The 25638-nt window shown below is 39.3% G+C and overlaps 1 protein-coding gene across 1 annotated transcript in view; it reads left to right on the top strand.

Annotated features, from left to right (window-relative positions):
* Positions 1-25638, top strand: part of LOC138850948 (bifunctional 3'-phosphoadenosine 5'-phosphosulfate synthase-like) — a gene marked incomplete at its 5' end in the record, with an annotated part of 118018 nt that overhangs the window by 16340 nt on the left and 76040 nt on the right. Inside the window, 1 exon segment of the mRNA XM_070085864.1 lies at positions 9218-9311. Coding sequence (XP_069941965.1) covers positions 9218-9311 — 94 coding nt within the window.

Here is a 25638-nt window from a genome sequence, read left to right as displayed (position 1 = left end):
TTTTGCACACCCTACCAAATTCATCCACCAATCTCTGCAACTTCTCTTCAGAATCTCCCTAGAGCACAGTGTCATCAGCAAAGAGCAACTGTGACAACTCCCACTTTATGTGTGATTTTTATCTTTTAACTCCACGCCTCTTGTCAAGACCCTCGCATTTACTTCTCTTACAACCCCATCTATAAATATATTAAACAACCATGGTGACATCACACATCCTTGTCTAAGGCCTACTTTTACTGGGAAATAATTTCCCTCTTTCCTACATACTCTAACTTGAGCCTCACTATCCTCGTAAAAACTCTTCACTGCTTTCAGTAACCTACCTCCTACACCATACACCTGCAACATCTGCCACATTGCCCCATATCCACCCTGTCATATGCCTTTTCCAAATCCATAAATGCCACAAAGACCTCTTTAGCCTTATCTAAATACTGTTCACTTATATGTTTCACTGTAAACACCTGGTCCACACACCCCCTACCTTTCCTAAAGCCTCCTTGTTCATCTGCTATCCTATTCTCCGTCTTACTCTTAATTCTTTCAATAATAACTCTACCATACACTTTACCAGGTATACTCAACAGACTTATCCCCCTATAATTTTTGCACTCTCTTTTGTCCCCTTTGCCTTTATACAAAGGAACTATGCATGCTCTCTGCCAATCCATAGGTACCTTACCCTCTTCCATACATTTATTAAATAATTGCACCAACCACTCCAAAACTATATCCCCACCTGCTTTTAACATTTCAATCTTTATCCCATCAATCCTGGCTGCCTTACCCCCTTTCATTTTACCTACTGCCTCATGAACTTTCCCCACACTCACAACTGGCTCTTCCTCACTCCTACAAGATGTTATTCCTCCTTGCCCTATACACGAAATCACAGCTTCCCTATCTTCATCAACATTTAACAATTCCTCAAAATATTCCCTCCATCTTCCCAATACCTCTAACTCTTCATCTAATAACTCTCCTCTCCTATTTTTAACTGACAAATCCATTTGTTCTCTAGGCTTCCTTAACTTGTTAATCTCACTCCAAAACTTTTTCTTATTTTCAACAAAATTTGTTGATAACATCTCACCCACTCTCTCATTTGCTCTCTTTTTACATTGTTTCACCACTCTCTTAACCTCTCTCTTTTTCTCCATATACTCTTCCCTCCTTGCATCACTTCTACTTTGTAAAAACTTCTCATATGCTAACTTTTTCTCCCTTACTACTCTCTTTACATCATCATTCCACCAATCGCTCCCCTTCCCTCCCGCACCCACTTTCCTGTAACCACAAACTTCTGCTGAACACTCTAACACTACAATTTTAAACCTACCCCATACCTCTTCGACCCCATTGCCTATGCTCTCATTAGCCCATCTATCCTCCAATAGCTGTTTATATCTTACCCTAACTGCCTCTTTTAGTTTATAAACCTTCACCTCTCTCTTCCCTGATGCTTCTATTCTCCTTGTATCCCATCTACCTAAAACTGTGGTTATAAATTACAACATAGTTTATAAAATTATGGCACACTTCTCCATACATATTTCCATGCAATGCAGAACCCTGCATAACAACATCCTTATTGCTAAACATAATGAAGGAAAATTCCTGGGTCTACACCTTGACAGCATCCTGAAATTCAGTACCCATATCCAACACGCAACAAAAAAGTATCCAAAATGGTTGGCATCCTTTCAAAGATATGCTACTATGTACCACAAACAGCACTACATACACTATACTATTCACTGATCTACCCCTACCTCACCTATGCAATTTGTGCCTGGGGCTCCACAGTGACAAATCACCTGAAGCCAATAATAACCCAACAAAAAGCTGCAGTGTGTATGATCACACAATCCACAGCTAGACAACACCCCCCCCCCCTACTTTTCAAAGACCTAAACCTACTCCATATACAAAACATCCACTCATACTACGGTCAGACTACATTTACAGAACAATCAATTCCAATATAAATCCTGACCTGAAGCGCTTTCTTGACAGTTGCAATAGGACCCATGGACACAATACTAGACACAAAAATCTCTATGACATTCCCAGTGTCAGGTTAAATCTTTTCAAAAACTCAATGTACATAAAAGGACCCAGACTCTGGAACTCGAAATCTCCAGAACCACTTACTCTGTTAGGATTTTTAAAGCTACAGTTAGAAAACACCTCATGTCCTTAACTTATCCTAGCCCATCATAAATAGAAACTATACGTGCATTTGCTCAATATCATGAACATAGGTAAATCATTATAATCAGTATATGCTTACTCTCAATATCTGTAATCATCTCAAATGTAATGTTAATTATTCCATTGTGTCCACCTTAGGTTAATAATCAAAACTGTAATTCTTCTCTACCAAATTTATTAAAGCCATATAGCATAAACTAATAGAATAATCAATTTTCTTGTATTCATTGTAACTCGCCCAATGACCACATGTACAGTTTTGCACTGTTATTGCCTTATTAATCTTAAAGTTATTCTTAAGTTTGCCTAAAATACTCTGCATATAAAGGGACTTTTGGCATGTACAGTGGACCCTCAAACGACGGCATTAATCCGTTTCAGAGAGCTTGCCTTTAGTGGAAATTGCTGTTGGTCGAATTAATTTCCCTATAAGAAATAATGGAAATAGAATTATTCCATTCCTGACACCCCAGAGTCTAAAAAAAAATTTTTTTTTTTTACATGACACAAAAATGAATGGGACATGCAAAATAAACAATAATTAAATGCCACTTACCTTTATTGTGGAGTTGTTGATGGGTGATGTGCCAACAGCAGGGGAGATTCAGGATTGTCTGTTGCTTGGAAGGTGAATCCCCTTCCATAAAGACTTCAGGTACCAAGTCCTTTGGTGGGATTACCTCCCGTCTTAGTTTTTTAATGCCACTAGGACCAGCTTGAGAGTCACTGGACCCCTGTCGCACGAAATAACTGTCCAGAGAGCTCTGTTTCTCACGAGCCCTTAGGATTTCCTTAAAATGTGACACAAGAGTGTCATTGTACATGTTGCCAATGCGGCTTGCAACTTCTGTGACGGGATAAAATTCGTCCATAAATGCTTGCACCTTTGTAAACATTGAACACATTTCCCTAATCCTTGACGAAGTCATCTTCCTCTGTCTCTCTTCATCCTGCTCTGAAGAACATTCCTGAGATGTGATCTGTTGATGTTGCACCTGAAGCTCTTGCAGGTCTGCAGTGGTTAGTTCTTCCTCTTTGTTCTGCATCAACTCTTCCACATCCTCGTCACAAACCTCCAACCCCAAGGACTTCCCCAATGACACAATAGCTTCCACTACTGGCATAGGCTCCTGAGGGTTAGCCCCAAACCCTTCAAAATCCCTCTGTTCCACACATTCTGGCCACAGTTTTCTCCAAGCAGAGTTCAAGGTCCTCTTAGTCACTCCCTCCCAAGCCTTACCTATAAGGTTTACACAACTGAGGATATTGAAGTGATCTTTCCAAAATTCTCTTAGGGTCAGTTGAGTATCTGAGGTCACTTCAAAGCACTTTTGAAACACTGCTTTTGAAGTTTGAAATGACCTGCTGGTCCATGGGCTGGAGGAGAGGAGTTGTATTAGGAGGCAAAAACTTCACCTTAACGAAACCAAACTCCCCTGCAATTTCCTCATGCAAGTCGTGAGGATGAGCAGGAGCATTGTCCATTACCAGGAGGCACTTGAGTGACAATTTTTTTTCTCGAGGTATTTTGTCACAGTGGGGCCAAACACACCATAAAACCATTCCAAGAAAAATTCCCTAGTGACCCATGCCTTACTGTTTGATCTCCACAGCACACACAAATTACCCTTGACGATATTGTTTTTCTTGAACGCTCTGGGAGTATCAGAGTGATACACCAATAAAGGCTTCACTTTGCAATCACCACTAGCATTACTACACAACATTAATGTCAGCCTGTCTTTCATAGGCTTATGTCCTGGGAGTGCCTTTTCCTCCTGAGTAATGTAGGTCCTGTTTGGCATTTTCTTCCAAAACAGGCCTGTTTTGTCACAATTAAACACTTGTTCAGGTTTTAAGTTTTCAGTCTCTATGTATTCCTTAAAGTCCTTCGCATATTTTTCAGTCGCATTTTTGTCTGAATTGGCTGCCTCACCATGCCTTACCACACTGTGTATGCCACTACGCTTCTTAACCCTTTGAGGGTCAGCAGGTCCTCTCAGAGACTCGTTCTCAGGGTCGGCCAAATTTCAAAAAAAAATAAAATTATTTTTTCTTATGAAAAAATAGTTTTTTTTTTTTAATATTATAGGCTAAACAAAAAAATTTTACCATCAATACTTACCGAGATATGGAGGCATGAAGTTGATGAAATAGGGGGACAATGTGGCAACATCGCCGACTGCCGTCTCCCAGTATTCTTTTATTTACTTTATGTACTAATTTCTATTATTTTTTAATTTTTCTTTTTCCAAGTAACTTTTATGGCCTGTGAGGCCAACATGATCAGTATTTTGTAAGTTTTTTCTTTTTCAATACTACACAATAAGGGCGTAAACACTGTTGTCATTGTTTTGTTTATAAAAAATATTTACACAAACAAACGATATGAAATGTTGACATATACAGTCACAGGGAATGTTTCTAGAAGTTCTGCAGCCTGTGGAAGTCTTTGAAACATGGTGTCATGCACAGTGGTGTTTTACACAACTCACACATAAAACTAGTGTCTCTGCGTTGTTGTGGGCATTTTTTTTGTATGTGCACAGATGTAACACCTCTTCTGAGCCTTTTTCTTGAAAGCAGTAGCAGGCAGTTTTACCAGGAAGTGATCACCATGCGTCAGACGAGAAGGTAGTTGTTGATAATTTGGTGGGCGGTCTGTTGCAGGTGTTCTTCCTTGGTACTTGAATACTATTTGTCTGATGACAGACAAACAGAATTCGCCATATTGTGGTTTGTTTCTGGTCCTCATCTTATACATATTTTAAGCATTGAGCATGGAAATGTCCAGAAGATGGAAAAAGAGTTTTATGTACCACTTATAACTCTTGCGAACACAATCAGCAAACCCAATCTGCATGTCACATTTGTCCACTGAACGCATATTGAAGGTGTAATCAATCACAGCTGCAGGTTTTAGAATGGGTTCATTGCTCTCTCTATGCTACCTGCCAGTGTCTGCCATTTCATTAGGGTGAACTGATGACAACAGTGTGACATCTCGTTTGTCATGCCACCGAAATGCCATGATGTCATTGGCAGCAAACGCCTGCACTTCACCTCTACGAGTGCCAGCGTCAAACCTGGGCATATGTTCCCGATTTACACGCACTGTGCCACACACATCTGTCATGTTCACTCGCAAAAAATCACTGAGTGAGGGGCTTGTGTACCAGTTATCAGTATATAATATATGCCCCTTACCAAGGTATGGTTCTATCATTGTTCTAACCACATCACCAGAGATGCCCAATAACTTCCTGGTATTTTGCAATGTATAACTTCCAGTGTACACAATAATATCCAGTACCAGACCACTGTAACAATCACAAAGCACAAACAACTTTATACCAAAGCGTTTCCTCTTGCTTGGTATATACTGCTTGAAAAAGAGTCTTCCTTTGAACAGAATCAAAGACTCGTCAATTACAAGCTTCCTGAAGGGATAAAAATACATATTGAATTTCTCTTTCAGATACACAAACACATTCCTAATCTTATATAACCTGTCAGTTCTGTCAGGCCTGGTTTTGTCTGAGAAGTGAAGCATACGTAACATTAGCACAAATCGATTAACTGGCATTATATCACTGAAACCTGGGGTTGCAATCAGGCGGTCTGTTGACCAGTATGATTTCACTTTGTGCTTATACACATGTGGCATAAGCATTATTGTGGCAAAGAAAAGATACATCTCAGCCACAGTTGCCTCCTTCCATTGGTATAGACGTGATTTTGGTGAAAGTATTGTGTTTGCCATGGTGTACTCGTAGTATGTGTTGCTTTCCATGACAATACTTTCGATCACGGGTTCGTCAAAGAATAACTCGAAACATTCCAGTTCAGTGGCATTGTTCCCAAGTGTACAAGATGGCCGTATTCCACTTTGGCTGTCATCAAACTGGTGAGCATTTGGAACAAAATTGCTAGCTTCCTGCCAATCCTAGGTGCGGTCTGCTGGTGGGTACTGGACAATGACAGGTGGTTGTGGTTGTGGAGGTTGTGGTTGTGGTTGTGGTTGTGGAGGCTGGTGTGGTGGGTGGGTGGGGGATGGTGGCCTTCGTTGTAGATCAGCTGAGGCAGCGGCGTGGGTGGCAGCATGGCCCACTGCTGGTGCCTCACGGCCATCACCACCACTACCACCACCATGCACATTTTCCATCCCAATTGCAACACTATCATCGTCATTTTCACTGCCTGTTCCTGTTGTACAGTCATGGGATGTACTCCGAGATGTACTCCTTCCCCTTGGAATAGCACATGGCACACTACCAGAGCGCATATATCGTCGTATATACTGACACTTCACTGGGGAATATTGCACTTCACTATCACTACTGGAACTGTTTTCAAGAGCTTGTAGTTCATAATCACTATCACTATCATCACAAATGCTCACATCTGAGTCTGGGATTTGGGAAAATAGGAGTTTCCTCTTTGATTCTGGTACAACTGAACGTGAACAAGACGGCCCAGCACCAGAGGTGGAAGGCTGAGGGTTGTCTGGGTTTTCCTCACTATTACCGATATTATGGTCATTAGTTTCGGTCAAAACCTCACCAAAACTTTGAAACTCATCTTCACTGGCACTTCCATCTGTATTAGAACTGTCACTGGGAAACAAAAGTGTCCCAGTTCGCCGAGAAGTGAGGAACTTCTTACCGGGAGGCATGGTGGACATTGTGTACTAAGATGGCGTTCCCACAATGCACCACTGGGTCCCAGATTTTTTTCTACCGCGCACACCGACCACACAGACCCATTCTCTCACATCTAGGCCTACCAGCCTTTTCCCGTGAGATTTGATGGCGCTAGAATTTATGCGTACTAGTACGTCAAAAAACCCTGCGCGTAAGCTGTACTAGTACGTCCGAAACCCTCAAAGGGTTAAATCTCTCAAACCAACCTTTGCTAGCCTTAAGTTCATCAGCAGCAGCACTATTTTGACACATTTTCTTAATGAGATCATCATGCAACTTCTTTGCCTTTTCACAAATTATAGACTGAGAAACACTGTCCCTGAATAATTGTTTTTCATTTATCCATACCAATAACAGTCTCTCTACCTCTTCAGTTATTTGCAGTCTTCGTTTTGAAAATATACTTGAACCTTTCATAACAACAGCTTCCTTGATTGCCTGTCTGCTCGCCAAGATAGTACTGATGGTTGAATGTGATTTGTTGTATTGCCTTTCCAACTCAGCCATACGCACGCAACTCTCGTATTTTTCAATGATCTCCTTCATTTCCATCGTAATTCTCACCCTTTTTAGCACAGGCTTGGCATTAGAAGCTTTCTTGGGGCCCATGGTGGCTTATTTAGTGGTTACAAGCACTAAAAACAATGGAATAATCCAAAATATATGGGAGGCACATGCGGAAACCAACCACAACAGCTTGTAAACAATGTCACACTGAGTGGTGGAGTGGCTGGGCCGCCTGCTCAGGCCGCGCTCTGGGCACATGGACATGTTCCGGACGGACGTTGTTGGTAGAGTTTTTCACCATTGGTTAAGGCTTTTTTTTTATGGCAAAAAGCGCTGTTAGATGAAATTGCCGTTACTTAATGCTGCCTTTAGTCGAGGGTCGACTGTATACCCAATTGTTATACTCCTTTGTACAAACATGTATCAAGCTAAAATAAAAATTATTTTTATTATTATTATTATTATTACTGTATTATTATTTGTGTGTTATGATAGGTATTTTGGTGTTTTTGTGTTAAGATAGTTGGTTTGGTGTTTGTGTTTTAACCCTTTCAGGGTCCGTCCCGTAGATCTACGGCTTTACGGTGAGTGTCCAAACCGTAGATCTACGCCATGAGCTCAGCTCACTCTGATAAACTGTGAGTGGTACATTTGGGCCTAGATATGAGAGAATACATCTATGTGGTATGTGTGCACCACATAAAACAGATCCTGCAGCACACTGTGTATAATGAGAGAAAAAAACTGAAATCATGATTTTTCGATTAAAACAGCAACTTTGCAGTGTTTTTTCGTATGTTTTTTAAAGTTGTATTTGCGATTTCTTGGTCTCATTTGATAGAATGGAAGACATATTACAGAAATAGAGATGATTTTGATTGGTTTTAGCACTGGAAATGGCTTGAAACTGAGCTCAAAGTAGCAGAAATGTTAAATTTTTGCCGATATTCAAGAGTAAACAAACGACCTCACACGTCTAATACACGCCAGCTGGTGGGTCTAATGTACATTCACAAATATGGTGATGATATTTATACAATTATTACAGTATTGCATAACAGTAAATCTTCTATTTTTTGGTGTGAATAAAAATTCATTATGTGAATAAAAAATCAAAATGGAATTTATTTGTAAAGCCTCAAAACATAACTAATGAACAGAGGAAATGTTAGTTTAGTGCCAGGAATGCCTACATTGTTTATTCTGGACCCTATTTTGAAATTGGAATATTTTGAACTTTGTGTTAAATTGGCCAAATTAACAATTTCCGATCACTTTATTTTGTAGTTGAAACAGTTGACTTGGCGATTTCTTGTGCTCAATCGATAGAATGGAAGTAATACTAGTGAAATAGCTAAGAATTTGGTTGATTGGAATAATGTAATTGGCCTAAAATGGGAGTCAAAGTCGGCAAAATCGCCGATTCGTAAATATCGCTGACACATCAAAATTCGCGAGAGCATAATTTCGTCAATTTTCCACCAAATTTCGTACTTTTTGTTTTATTACCTTCACAAAAAGATTCTCTACGATTTCATAAGAAAAAATAACAAATTTTTTTTTTTTGAAAATTCTTGGACACTGGTGCGTGACTCCAGATTTGGGCCTTGGACCCTGAAAGGGTTAAGACATCAATGAAGTTACTCTTTCAAGTTTGGGTGGATAATATTTTTACCTTGTAAACTTCAGTATCACTTAAATTTCAGCAAATACATTTTAAAAGCAGTATTCAATTATTGTTCCTACTTTTCCTATGGAAATCTACAAATCCTACTATTATCCTTTGACAGGAACAACTTGCGAAGATCATCCATATATCAAGATGGTTAATGAGAGTGGAGATTGGCTTTGTGGTGGGGATATTGAAGCTCTGGAGAGGATCAGGTAAGTTGAAAAAATATATAAAAATTCAGACTCGCCACATGCAATCTTTAGTGCAATTAATTTGTAATGTATGATATGGCTAATAACTTTGTTTATACAGCATTAAATTTTGTAACCTCATTCAGTATTAACTCTTAATTTTAATGTAGATCTCCAAAGAAAAATTCCTGTAGTAGAAGTGCCCTTCCTTCCAGTACTCTCTTCCAAGTGATATTACTTTCCAATTTTGTGTTTTTTATCACATGTTTTATATATTGTACTTTATATGTGTAATATATTTGCTCTACTAGTACAGGCATACCTCGCTTTAGAGCGCTTCACAAATACGGCACTTTTCAATTATATGTATTTATTCTTTCTTTCAACACACCGGCCATATGCCACCGAGGTGGGGTGGCCCAAAAGGAAAAACGAAAGTTTCTCCTTTTACATTTAGTAATATATACAGGAGAAGAGGTTACTAGTCCCTTGCTCCTGGCATTTTAGTCGCCTCTTACAGCATGAATGACTTACGGAGGAAGAATTCTGTTCCACTTCCCCATGGAGGTAAGAGGAAATAAACAAGAACAAGAACTAGAAAGAAAATAGAGGAAAACCCAGAGGGGTGTGTATATATATGTTTGTACATGTATGTGTAGTGTGACCCAAGTGTAAGTAGAAGTAGCAAGACGTACCTGAAATCTTGCATGTGTATGAGACAGAATAAAAAGACACCAGCAATCCTACCATCATGTAAAACAATTACAGGCTTCCGTTTTACACTAACTTGGCAGGACAGTAGATATGTATTTTTTTTTTTTTCAACAAACCGGCCGTATCCCACCAAGGCAAGGTGGCCCAAAAAGAAAAACGAAAGTTTCTCTTTTTAAATTTAGTAATTTATACTTGAGAAGGGGTTACTAATCCCTTTCTCCCGGCATTTTAGTCGCCTCTTACAACATGCATGGCTTACAGAGGAAGAATTTTGTTCCACTTCCCCATGGAGATAAGAGGAAATAAACAAGAACAAGAACTAGAAAGAAAATAGAAGAAAACCTAGAGGGGTGTGTATATATATGCTTGTACATGTATGTGTAGTGTGATCTAAGTGTAAGTAGAAGTAGCAAGACATACCTGAAATCTTGCATGTTTATGAGACAGTAAAAAAGGATATGATAGGTATGTTATACCTAATATTATTCTGGAATATGATAGGTAGAATATGATAGGCACAAAAATCTAGGACATTTCCCATGTCCGGCTAAACCTATACAAAAATTCAATGTGCGTAAAAGGACCTTAAATCTGGAATGCCCTACCTGAAAACTCTAGAACTACAGACACAATCATCACCTTCAAAACTACCATTAGAAAACATCTTATCTCCCTGACACACCCCACCATCATCTAACTACATGAAAACCACCTATCTTATCTCCCTGACACACCCCACCATCATCTAACTACATGAAAACCACCTATTCTCTTGTATCATACACACACAAAAAACAACCTAGACCACCCCTCGATATCTGTGATTCCCCACAATTCAAACTTACACTCACCCAGTTGACTATAAACATAGAAATATGTAATAAAACTATTACCTAGTGAATCTTAAACTAGTCATAAGTTTGCCTGTGATACTCCAATATAGGAGCTTCAATAAAAACTGTATCATACCAAGACAAAACCATTCACATTGCTAAATTTACAAACTGTAATGCAGTTACCTAGCCTTATTTTTAACATGCTCCATAATCTGTACCAATATAGAGTTTTGAATTAATCTTAGGCTGCCTGAAATGCCTAGTCAATTTAGGTGTGATAGTGGCCCTCTCTGTAATTAGTATTTTATATAATCTTTATAGAGAATAAACTTGATTGATTGATTATTGATAGTAATAGTATAATTATACAATATTTTATAGTGAGGTAAGGCACATCTTGCAGCATGGGGTAGCATCAGTTACTGAGACACTGCTTGCTTCTCTCTCTCTGCTATAGCTCCGCCCACTTTGTAACTATGCCAGATGGTAAATTAAATATGTATATTAGAGAAAATAAAATAAAAATGAAACTCCAACTTGATAACTTTATTTTAATGTTGCATAACTCTTATATATTACAGAAAACAACAAAAAAGTAAAATACACATACAAGTTAAGCTTACAGAAAATAGCTTAAGAATCTGGCAACATTTTGGTATAAGTACAGTGGACCCCCGCATAGCGACCTTAATCCGTGCAAGAGGGCTGGCTGTTATGCGAAATGTTCGGTATGCGAATGAATTTTCCCCATAAGAAATAATGGAAATCAAATTAATCCGTGCAAGACACCCGAAAGTATGAAAAAAAAAATTTTTACCACATGAAATGTTAATTTTAATACACACAAACTGAAAAAGGCATGCACAATTACATGACACTTACTTTTATTGAAGATCTGGTGATGATTGATAGGATGGGAGGAGGGGAGAGAGAGTGTTAGTGTTTAGAAGGGGAATCCCCTTCCATTAAGACTTGAGGTGTCGAGTCCTTTTCTGGGGTTACTTCCCTTCTTCTTTTAATGCCACTAGGACCAGCTTCAGAGTCACTGGACTTCTTTCGCACAACATATCTGTCCATAGTGGCCTGTACCTCTCGTTCCTTTATGACTTCCCTAAAGTGTTTCACAACATTGTCAGTGTAATAGTCACCAGCATGGCTTGCAATAGCTGTGTGAGGGTGATTTTCATCCATAAAGGTTTGCACTTTCAGCCACATTGCACAGATTTCCTTAATCTTTGTAGTAGGCAATTCCTTCAATTTCTCTCTCCCCTCCTTTGAACCAGTTTCCTCAGGTCTGGCCTCTTGCTGTTGAAGTTGATCTATCAGCTCATCAGTGGTTAGTTCTTCATTGTCCTCCTCCACCAACTCTTCCACATCATCCCCACTAACCTCCAACCCCAAGGACTTCCCCAATGCCACAATTGATTCCTCAACTGGCATACTCCTCTCAGGGTTAGCCTCAAACCCTTCAAAATCCCTTTTGTCTACACATTCTGGCCACAGTTTCTTCCAAGCAGAGTTCAAGGTCTTCTTAGTCACTCCCTCCCAAGCCTTACCTATAAGGTTTATACAATTGAGGATATTAAAGTGATCTCTCCAAAAGTCTCTTAGAGTCAGTTGAGTTTCTGAGGTCACTACAAAGCACCTTTCAAACAGCTTTTGTGTACAGTTTTTTGAAGTTTGCAATAACCTGCTGGTCCATGGGCTGCAGGAGAGGAGTGGTATTAGGAGGCAAAAACTTCACCTTAATGAATTTCATGTCCCCATAAAGTCGCTCTGCCACGTCTGTAGGATGACCAGGGGCATTGTCTAACACCAGGAGGCACTTAAGTTCTAATTTCTTTTCAGTTAGGTAATCTTTCACATTGGGGGCAAATGCATGGTGTAACCAGTCATAGAAAAAGTCCCTAGTGACCCATGACTTACTGTTTGCCCTCCACAGCACACACAAATTTTCCTTGAGGACATTCTTTTGCCTGAACGGTCTGGGAGTTTCAGAGTGATACACTAATAAAGGCTTCACTTTGCAATCACCAGTAGCATTGGAACACATCAACAAAGTAAGCCTGTCTTTCATAGGCTTATGTCCTGGGAGTGCCTTTTCCTCCTGAGTAATGTAGGTCCTGCTTGGCATTTTCTTCCAAAACAGGCCTGTTTCATCACAATTAAACACTTGTTCAGGTTTCAGTCCTTCACTGTCTATGCACTCCTTGAATTCCTGCACATATTTTTCAGCTGCTTTGTGGTCCGAACTGGCAGCCTCACCGTGCCTTATCACACTATGTATGCCACTACGCTTCTTAAATCTCTCAAACCAACCTTTGCTGGCCTTAAATTCACTCACATCATCACTAGTTGCAGGCCTTTTTTTAATTAAATCCTCATGCAACTTCCTAGCCTTTTCGCTTATGATCGCTTGAGAAACGCTATCTCCTGCTAGCTGTTTTTCATTTATCCACACCAATAAGAGTCTCTCAACATCTTCCATCACTTGCGATCTCTGTTTCGAAAACACAGTTAAACCTTTGGCAAGAACAGCTTCCTTGATTGCCTTTCTGTTGCCCACAATAGTAGAGATGGTTGATTTGGGTTTCTTGTACAACCTGACCAGGTCGGCGATACGCACTCCACTTTCATACTTATCAATGATCTCTTTCTTCATCTCTATTGGAATTCTAACCCTTATTGCTGTAGGGTTGGAACTAGAAGCTTTCTTGGGGCCCATGGTCATTTATTTTCCAGATAAAGCACCGAAAACACTGTAATAATACAAAATATTCCGATTGTATGCTTGGATGTTACCGCGGAGGCTGGCTGGTAAACAATGCCACTGGCGGAACATATGAGGCTGGCTCAGGCCGCACATTGGACGCGTCTTGGACGAAGGGCGGTGAGCGGGTTTTTGGGCGGTATGCGAGGCAAAATTTTAGCGATCAAAGCGTCCGGTATGCGGATTGTACGTTATGCAATGCGTCCGGTATGCGGGGGTCCACTGTATCATCTTTGTACCATGTTTCTACAAAGAATTAGTCATTTTACAAAACAAATTTTTTATGATGTGGCAAGTAATATACATCTGAACATGTAGTGAATTTTCAGAATTTTTTACAATTTTTTTTATTTCTTTTTCTTTTTTTTTTATTTTTCTGTCTTAATACATTAAATTCACCATCTAACATGGTTAGGAAGTGCGAGGAGTTATTGGAGAGACGGAGGGGCCAGCAGGAGCATTCAGTATCTGGTGAATCGTCATGGGTGTTGGATGTTAGCCGTGGCGTTAATGAAATGTGTAATTACGCTAGTATTAGTAATGAAGGTTATCTATCACATTTATTCCAAACTGATATAAAAAACACGATAAATACCCTAGAACTGTAATGAAGATGCCGAAATGAATAACATATGCTGTATTACACGAGTGGGGTAAGGGCGGAAGCTGTCATTCTGTCGTCTGTATCTCTTGTCTATAGCGAAAGAAAACGGTGTTTACATCAGTGTAAACACTCCTAGATCACTCTTATCATAAGAAAAAATGCAAAAATAGTGCGATTTTTCCTGATTGTTTTTTCTGAATCATATGCTATGCTTTCTGTCTCGTGGCATCTTAAGAAAAGATTAAATTCAGTGAAAAGGTTTGTCACTGGCATTAATAATTTAAAATAAGAATAATAATAATTTGTAATTTATTATAATAATTTATAATAAAATTTATAATAATAATTTATAATAATAATAATGAATTGCTCTGGAGCTCTTTAAATATCATACGTATTTTTTAATTCTTTGGTAACCAAAACCAAACATGTTCGTCTGTTTGTTTACAATCTCCGCATCTTTGTCCTTTCTCATTTACTCACTCTTTCTCTCTCGTTTATTCGTTTTATTTCATTTGCTTAACTTTCACCCTACATTAAGACTACAAATAGTTTAAGGTAAGTAATGAGTGAAATGTATATGCATTTTATCACTCTGGGACGCTTTAAATGTCGTAGTATATTACGTGTGGGTGGGGTGGACTGGCCTGGCTACCATAACTACCACACCTGATTTCTTACAATAAATACTACTCATCTCACCCTACATTAAGACTACAAATATTTTAAGGTAAGTAATGAGTGTACTATATGTGTATTTTACTTTTTTATTGTTTTTAACCCTTTGACTGTTGCAAGCCCCGTTCTGAAACTGTCATTTTCTGTCGCAAAATTTTTTTGGGAAAAAAAATTGTTTTCTTATGAAATGATAGAGAATCTTTTCCCGATGGTAGTGACACCAAAAGTACGAAATTTGGTCGAAAACTCACAGCATTACACTCCCACGAAGTTTGTGGTCTCAGCGACATATATGCATCGGCGATTTCGCCAACTTTGAGCCCTGTTTTTGGCCAATTTCGTTGTTCCAGTTGACCAAACTCATAGCTCTTTCTTTAGAACTCCATTTTTTCTATCAATTGGGTACAAGAAACCTCCCATTTACTGATTTGAACTACCCAATAAAGTGGTCAGAAATTGGTAATTTGGCCAATTTCACGCAAATTAAAAAAAATGCCAATTTCAAAATAGGGTCCAGAATAAACAATGTAGACATTCTTGGCACTAAAATAACATATCCTCTGTTCATTAGTCATGTCTCTAAGCCCCTCTTATATTACTGTTGCTTTCTATTTTGATTTTTTATTCACACAAAAAATACAAAATTTACTGTTATGCAGACTACTGCATTATTATAAAAATGGTATAAATAATATCAGTGCACTAGTGAAAGAATATTAGACTCCACAGTTGAAGTGTATTAGACGTGTGGTGTGATTTGCTTACTCTTGAACATTGGTAAAAATCGAACATTTCCACTAATTTGAGCTCAATTTCAAGGTCGTTTTCATTTTGAAACTAATCAAAATCATCTCTATTTCTGCAATATGTTTTCCATTTTATCACATGAGACCAAGAAAACGAGAATACAACGATAAATACTATATGAAAATGCACCTCAAAGTCAGCATTTTAATTGAAAAAAGCAGTCAGTTTTTTTTTTTCTCTCATTTTGCACTGCGTGCTGCAGGATTTTCTTTGTGGTGCACATAGACCCATTCTCTCACATGTGGGCCTACCAGCTTTCTCCTGCTTGATTTAAAGCCTCTAGAATTATTTAGTATATATACGTCCGAAACACTAGCTCGTAAGATGTATATATATATGACCAAAACAGTCAAAGGGTTGATGCCTAGTTCTATTGCTAACTTAATGTAATTTAGTGTAACTTGTTATCTAGCATTTATAAATGGAAAAAAAGGGCATTCCACTTTACGGCGGTAGCCTGGAACCTAACCTGCTGTATAAATGGGGCCCTATTATAACAAACTTGAATATAATAAACATGAATAATAATTGTAGAATCTCTTTTTAGACCTATTGGTAATGAACACTTAACCCCTTAACTGTCCAAGTGTAGATCTACATTGTCTTGCCAAGGGCTCTGAATATTTTGAATATTTTTTTTTTATTTATGGCTTTGCAAATAGTACATTTTTTTACAAGTACATAATAACAGAAAACATATTTAGAGTCAGCACTTAGAGATATGAGAACATAAGGCTTATGATAGAGTGGATAGGGGACCAATGTGGCAGATGTTGCAAGTATATGGAATAGGTGGTAAGTTACTAAATGCTGTAAAGAGTTTTTATGAGGATAGCGAGGCTCAGGTTAGGGTGTGTAGAAGAGAGGGAGACTACTTCCTGGTAAAAGTAGATCTTAGACAGGGATGTGTAATGTCACCATGATTGTTTAATATATTTATAGATGGGGTTGTAAAAGAAGTAAATGCTAGGGTGTTGGGGAGAGGGGTGGTATTAAATTATGGGGAATTAATACAAAATGGGAAGTGACACAATTACTTTTTGCTGATAATACTGTGCTTATGGGAGATTCTAAAGAAAAATTGCAAAGGTTAGTGGACGAATTTGGGAGTGTGTGTGAAAGTGAACATAGAAAAGAGTAAGGTGATGAGGGTATCAAATGATTTAGATAAAGAAAAATTGGATATCAAATTGAGGAGGAGGAGTATGGAAGAAGTGAATGTTTTCAGATATTTGGGAGTTGATGTGTCAGCAGATGGATTTATAAAGGATGAGGTTACTCATAGAATTGATGAAGGAAAAAAGGTGAGTGGTGCATTGTGGTATATGTGAAGGCAAAAAATATTATCTATGGAGGCAAAGAAGGGAATGTATGAGAGTATAGTAGTACCAACACTCTTATATGGGTGTGAAGCTTGGGGCTCGGGTTGTAAATGCTGTAGTGAGGAGGCAGTTGGAGGCAGTGGAGATGTCCTGTCTAAGGGCAATGTGTGGTGTAAATATTATGCAGAAAATTCGGAGTGTGGAAATTAGGAGAAAGTGTGGAGTTAATAAAAGTATTAGTCAGAGGGTTGAAGAGGGTTTGTTGAGGTGGGTTGGTCATTTAGAGAATGGATCAAAGTAGAATGACATGGAGAGTGTATAAATCTGTAGGGAAAGGAAGGCGGGGTAGGGGTCGTCCTCGAAAAGGTTGGAGGGAGAGGGGTAAAGGAGGTGTTGTGGGCGAGGGTTTGGACTTCCAGCAAGCGTGCGTGAGCGTGTTAGACAGGAGTGAATGGAGACGAATGGTATTTGGGACCTGACGAGCTGTTGAAGTGTGAGCAGGGTAATATTTAGTGAAGGGATTCAGGGAAACCGGTTATTTTATATAAGTGGGCTTGAGTCCTGGAAATGTGAAGTACAATGTCTGCACTCTAAAGAAGAGGTTTGGGATATTGGCACTTTGGAGGGATATATTGTATTTTTATACGTATATACTTCTAAACTGTTGTATTCTGGGCACCTCTGCAAAAACAATGATTATGTATGAGTGAGGTGAAAGTGTTGAATGATGATGAAAGTATTTTCTTTTTGGGGATTTTCTTTCTTTTTTGGGTCACCCTGCCTCGGTGGGAGACGGCCGACTTGTTGAAAAAAAAAAGAACATAAGAAAGAAGGAACACTGCAACAGGCCTACTGACCTATGTGGAGCAGGTCCATCCCTCCTCCCCTTGGTTTAGCCCGAACATAAGAAAGAAGGAACACTGCAACAGGCCTGCTGACCTATGCAGAGCAGGTCCATCCCTCCTCCCCCTGGATTAGCCCAATAACCCACCCAGTCTGGTCACCTCCACTCAAGGACGGCACGGCACCAGACCCAGCAGCACAAGCTAGTCAGGTCCAACTCACACCCACCCACACCCACTCGTGTATTTATCTAACCTATTTTTAAAACTACACAACGTTTTAGCCTTAATATAGTTTATAACCCTGTATGTTGCATTCTGAAGGCTTTTCTCTATCTTTCAGGTTGAACCAGGTCTCTGTTATACCAATAATATCTATATTACCTACACTTGCAAGTAATCTTAGCTCATCTATCTTATTTCTTAGACTCCTACTATTTGTATAGTAAACCTTACGGGAGCTAGTCACTCGTTGCCCTCTGCTTTCTCTCTTTGTTTGTTGATCAGTTGATTTGCCATTACTAGCAACTTTATTTTGAATATTGTCTTTGAAACATATCCCTGAGGTATCCCGGTAATAACTGCTGTTTTTAACCCTAATACTGCAGCCTGATTGTTTCCCACAAACACCCATACCTCTATAATCTGTCATTTTAAATTCCTAGACAAGTCATCAGTTACCCTCTCAGTCGAATTGGCTAATGCAACCACTCCATCCCCAGAGAGATGGACCCCATCCCTTACATACATATCATGTTTGCCAAAGAATAGGTCCCAGTTATCAATGAATGGGATTGCAAGTTCCTTGCAGTGCCTGTCTAGCCAGCAATTTATACCAATTGCCCTAGACATCCATTCATTGCCCACTCTCTTTCTAGGCAAGATGCTACATATGACTGGGATCCCTCCCTTAGACCTAACTACTTCTATGGCTGACCTGTACTTATCCAGCAGCTCCTGTCTCCTGCCCTTCCCAATGTCATTACCTGACATAATATTATCCAACCTGCTGACTGTCACCAACACCCTCTGTCTGACCTTTCTGTCTCTGTTACAAAAAGCACAGTCCATATATCTTACCTGAGAATCTCCTACTAGATTCTTACCTTGATTAGCAGGGGAATCAGTGGTACCTTCAACTTCACTAACCACTGAAGTGCACTCGTCCTGGAGAACATCTTCTCTGTTAACCCTCCATATCTTCCTTCTTCCTGAACTGTGAACCACTTGCCACTTAAAGTGGCTACCACTATCACTGCTAGTGACCATTTCCTCCTTACCAGCTAGATCCTTCTCACACTCCCAAACTCATCTAGGCGAAGCTTCAGCCTCCTATTTTCCTCATGAAGAAGTAGAACCTCCTTCTTCAACACTTTAACCTGAGATTCTAAAACGCTACAACAAGCCATGGTGCTTGTTAGCACCCCACGCTAACTCCCAGAGTTTAGGACAGGTATGACCGCAGGTGACCACTGACCTCAGCGAAGTTGGTGCTTGTTGCTCACCTGACGTCAACATGAAGCACTGCCACTTGCAGGCATGTTGCAAATACTATATCTTTTTTTCTATACATGTATATCTTTCTTCTTTCTTTCAACGTACATGCCGTATCCCACCGAGGTTGGGTGGCCCAGAAGGAAAAAATGAAAGTTCCTCCTTTTAAATTTTGTAATATATACAGGAGAAGGGGTTACTAGCCCCTTGCTCCCGGCATTTTAGTCGCGTCTTACAACACGCACGACTTACAGAGGAAGAATTCTATTCCACTTCCCCATGGATGTATATATGTATATATATAATATGTCGTGCCGAATACGTAAAACTGGTCAATTAGCGAGAACTCATTTAAAATTAAGTCCTTTCTAAAATTTTCTCTTATACGTTTAAAGATATTTTTTTTCATTAATGTTAATGTAAAAATTTTTAATTTTGCACCAAAAGGAACTTAGAAAACATACCTAACCTTACTGTAACAAGAACAATATATTTTAGCCTAACCCAACTAAATATATTTTAGGTTTGTTTACGATAATTTAATGCTAAATAAACACAGTGAAATCTATTTTTTTCGTTAGGTTCAGAATGATTTTGGCGAAATTATTGCATACACAAATTTTCACTTGTCCTATATGGCAAGATGAGCATTGCTATTTAAGCCAAGATCGCAAGTTCTGCCTATTCGGCACGACATATATATATATATATATATTTTTCAACAAGTCGGCCGTCTCCCACCGAGGCAGGGTCACCCAAAAAAGAAAGAAAATCCCCAAAAAGAAAATACTTTCTTCATCATTCAACACTTTCACCACACTCTCACATTATCACTGTTTTTGCAGAGGTGCTCAGAATACAACAGTATAGAAGCATATACGTATAAAGATACACAACATATCCCTCCAAACTGCCAATATCCCAAACCCCTCCTTTAAAGTGCAGGCATTGTACATCCCATTTCCAGGACTCAAGTCCGACTATATGAAAATAACCGGTTTCCCTGAATCCCTTCACTAAATATTACCCTGCTCACACTCCAACAGATCGTCAGGTCCCAAGTATCATTCGTCTCCATTAACTCCTATCTAACACGCTCACGCACACTTGCTGGAAGTCCAGGCCCCTCGCCCACAAAACCTCCTTTACCCCCTCTCTCCAACCCTTTCGAGGATGACACCTACCCCTCCTTACTTCCCCTATAGATTTATATTCTTTCCATGTCATTCTACTTTGATCCATTCTCTCTAAATGACCAAACCACCTCAACAACCCCTCTTCTGACCTCTGACTAATGCTTTTATTAACTCCACACCTTCTCCTAATTTCCACACTCCGAATTTTCTGCATAATATTTACACCACACATTACGCTTAGACAGGACATCTCCACTGCCTCCAACCGTCTCCTCGCTGCTGCATTTACCACCCAAGCTTCACATCCATGTAAGAGTGTTGGTACTACTATACTTTCATACATTCCCTTCTTTGCCTCCATAGATAACGTTTTTTGACTCCACATATACCTCAACGCACCACTCACTTTTTTCCCTCATCAATTCTATGATTAACCTCATAAGGCATAAATCCATCCGCCGACACGTCAACTCCCAAGCATCTGAAAACATTCACTTCTTCCATACTCCTCCTCCCCAATTTGATATCCAATTTTTTTTTATCTAAATCATTTGATACCCTCATCACCTTACTCTTTTCTATGTTCACTTTCAACTTTCTACCTTCACACACATTCCCAAACTCATCCACTAACCTTTGCAATTTTTCTTTAGAATCTCCCATAAGCACAGTATCATCAGCAAAAAGTTTTTTTTTTTTTTTTTTTTTTCAACAAGTCGGCCGTCTCCCACCGAGGCAGGGTGACCCAAAAAAGAAAGAAAATCCCCAAAAAGAAAATACTTTCATCATCATTCAACACTTTCACCACACTCGCACATTATCACTGTTTTTGCAGAGGTGCTCAGAATACAACAGTCTAGAAGCATAAACATATAAAGATACACAACATATCCCTCCAAACTGCCAATATCCCAAACCCCTCCTTTAAAGTGCAGGCATTGTACTTCCCATTTCCAGGACTCAAGTCCGACTATATGAAAATAACCGGTTTCCCTGAATCCCTTCACTAAATATTACCCTGCTCACACTCCAACAGATCGTCAGGTCCCAAGTACCATTCGTCTCCATTCACTCCTATCTAACACGCTCACGCACGCTTGCTGGAAGTCCAAGCCCCTTACCCACAAAACCTCCTTTACCCCCTCTCTCCAACCCTTTCGAGGACGACCCCTACCCCGCCTGCCTTCCCCTATAGATTTATATGCTTTCCATGTCATTCTACTGTGATCCATTCTCTCTAAATGACCAAACCACCTCAACAACCCCTCTTCTGCCCTCTGACTAATACTTTTATTAACTCCACACCTTCTCCTAATTTCCACACTCCGAATTTTCTGCATAATATTTACACCACACATTGCCCTTAAACAGGACATCTCCGCTGCCTCCAACCGTCTCCTCGCTGCTGCATTTACCACCCAAGCTTCACACCCATATAAGAGTGTTGGTACTACTATACTTTCATACATTCCCTTCTTTGCCTCCATAGATAACGTTTTTTGACTCCACATATACCTCAACGCACCACTCACCTTTTTTCCCTCATCAATTCTATGATTAACCTCATCCTTCATAAATCCATCCGCCGACACGTCAACTCCCAAGTATCTGAAAACATTCACTTCTTCCATACTCCTCCTCCCCAATTTGATATCCAATTTTTCTTTATCTAAATCATTTGACACCCTCATCACCTTACTCTTTTCTATGTTCACTTTCAACTTTCTACCTTTACACACATTCCCAAACTCATCCACTAACCTTTGCAATTTTTCTTTAGAATCTCCCATAAGCACAGTATCATCAGCAAAAAGTAACTGTGTCAATTCCCATTTTGAATTTGATTCCTCATAATTTAATCCCACCCCTCTCCCGAACACCCTAGCATTTACTTCTTTTACAACCCCATCTATAAATATATTAAACAACCATGGTGACATTACACACACACACACACATATATATATATATATATTATATTTTTTTTTTTCCAACAAGTCAGCCGTCTTCCACCGAGGCAGGGTGGCCCAAAAAGAAGGAAAATCCCCAAAAAGAAAATACTTTCATCATTCAACACTTTCACCCCACACACAATCACTGTTTTTGCAGAGGTGCCCAGAACACAACAGTTTAGAAGCATATACGTATAAAGATACAACATATCCCTCCAAACTGCCAATATCCCAAACCCCTCCTTTAGAGTGCAGGCATTGTACTTCCCATTTCCAGGACTCAAGTCCGGCTATATAAAAATAACCGGTTTCCCTGAATCCCTTCACTAAATATTACCCTGCTTACACTCCAACAGATTGTCAGGTCCCAAATACCATTCATCTCCATTCACTCCTATCGAACACGCTCATGCACGCCTGCTGGAAGTCCAAGCCCCTCGCCCACAAAACCTCCCTTACCCCTGCCTTCCAACCTCTCCATGTCATTCTACTTTGATCCATTCTCTCTAAATGACCAAACCACCTCAACAACCCCTCTTCTGCCCTCTGACTAATACTTTTATTAACTCCACACCTCCTAATTTCCTCACTTTGAATTTTCTGCATAATATTTACACCGCACATTGCCCTTAGACAGGACATCTCCACTACCTCCAACCGCCTCCTCGCTGCTGCATTCACAACCCAAGCTTCACACCCATATGAGTGTTGGTACTACTATACTTTCATACATTCCCTTCTTTGCCTCCATAGATAATGTTTTTTTTTTCTCCACGTATATCTCAACGCACCACTCACCGTTTTTCCTTCATCAATTCTATGATTTATCTCATCCTTCATAAATCCATCCGCTGACACGTCAACTCCCAAATATCTGAAAACTTTCACTTCTTTCATACTCCTCTCCAATTTGATATCCAATTTTTCTTTAAATCATTTGATACCCTCATCACCTTACTCTTTTCTATGCTCAGTTTCAACTTTCTACCTTTACACACTCTCCCAAACTCATCCACTAACCTTTGCAATTTTTCTTTAGAATCTCCCATAAGCACAGTATCATCAGCAAAAAGTAACTGTTTCAATTCCCATTTTGAATTTGATTCCCCATAATTTAATCCCACCCCTCTCCCGAACACCCTAGCTAGCATTTACTTCTTTTACAACCCCATCTATAAATATATTAAACAACCATGGTGACATTACACATCCCTGTCTAAGACCTACTTTTACTGGGAAGTAGTCTCCCTCTCTTCTACACACCTTAACCTGAGCCTCACTATCCTCATAAAAACTCTCTACAGCATTTAGTAACTTTCTATCTATTCCAACATCTGCCACATTGCTCCTCTTTCCACTCTCATATGCCTTTTCTAAATACATAAATGCAATGAAAACTTCCCTACCCTTATCTAAATACTGTTCACATATATGCTTCAATGTAAACACTTGATCTACACATCCCCTACCCACCCCGAAACCTCCTTGCTCATTCTCAATCCTACATTCTGTCTTACCTCTAATTCTTTCAATAATAACCCTACCGTACACTTTTCCTGGTATACTCAGTAAAGCTACCTTTTTCTCTTTTATCACACCCTTTTCTTCAATTTTTATGATATGATAATAATGTTTTATAGTAATGTTTTAATTTCATAGCCAATTGTTGTTTAGACACAAATAATATGTACGAAATTATTAATCATGTTGTCACAAACACACACACACACACTGATAGGTGATTTTATACACCTGGCTGAATCACATTCTATAATCTACAACTATACACAGTGGTACCTCGAGTTATGAACATAATTCGTTCCAGAAGGCTGTTCGAGTGCTGATACTGAACAAATTTGTTCCCGTAAGGAATAATGTAAATTAGATTCATCCTTTTTCAGACCCCCAAAAATACACTTACAAAAGCACTTACAAAAATACACTTACATAATTATTCAAGTTGGGAGCTATTCGAAACTTGAGGTACCACTGTACAAGGTATTTACATGTCCCAGTTATGTTTCTAGTACTCCAGGATTGCATGATATTCCATGAAACTTGGATTCATACAGAGTGTCACCCTGCATTGCTGACATTTGAATCATCTGTCCTTCTGCTGTTGTGGTTGCCTTGTGGTGTTAGCACACACAATACACTTTTTCTGAGAATACTTCTTTTTTGGGGTAGACAGTATTGGTATCAGGTAGTGACACTCGGCGAGGATTCGGTCTGGCACTTCCCCAACTGGTTGTGGTTGGGGAACAGGTCACTGTTGAGAGGCAGGTACAGGTGTGGTACCGTACTTTTTTACTATCTGCTTTATGACATTCAGCGTGAATTCTGCATAACGAAATTGGTTTCCAGTCTTTTTTTTTTTTTTCATACATATTGAAAGCATTGAGCATTGCAGTGTCTACAAGGTGGAAAAATACTTTCATGTACCACTTGCAACTCCTACGCACACAGTGAACCCTATCGTCATGTCACACTTGTCGACTAGTCGCATATTGTTCATATAGTCGATGACAGCAGCTGGCTTTACAATGCATTCATTTTTGTCCCTGTTCACTTTGTTTGCACCATCTCATTTCTGTGGATGGCATATCAGTATTGTTCACATGAGGAAATCAGTGAGCATAGGGCTTGTATACCAGTTGTCTGTGTACAGTGTATGACCCTTGCCAAGGTATGGCCCCATCATCTTGCAAACAGCATCACTGTAAATGCCCAAGAACCGCCTGGCATCATCGAGTGTGTTTCTCCCATTGTAGACAGTGACATCCAACACAATGCCACTCACAGTCACACAACAGTTTTATACCAAAGCGATTACGTTTGCTCAGTATATATTGCTTGAATGACAGTCATCCCTTTTATTTATTTATTTATTTATTTATTATAAATTTGAGCACACATACAGAGGTACAAAAAAATACAGATAAGAGCAGCATGCCAAAGCCACTTATACTATGCATAGCATTACGGGCTGGCTTAAAATTAACTTAAGATTAACTAAGCAATGATGAATTCAGTGATAAAACATTAATGTAAACAGATTACTATAAAGCACAAGTGAGTATTACAAAGACAGGTCATATGGTTGCATTCAGTCATATGAAGGATTCTGTTAGGTAGTGTATTTAAAAAATAATAAAGTTAGATTCGGTTTTAGGTTTAACATTTATGTGATATA

Source organism: Cherax quadricarinatus, chromosome 17, assembly GCF_038502225.1.
Source record: "Cherax quadricarinatus isolate ZL_2023a chromosome 17, ASM3850222v1, whole genome shotgun sequence".
NCBI lineage: Eukaryota > Metazoa > Arthropoda > Malacostraca > Decapoda > Parastacidae > Cherax > Cherax quadricarinatus.
The sequence above is the reverse complement of the archived record's forward strand: the minus strand, read 5'-3'. Positions and strand labels throughout refer to the sequence as shown.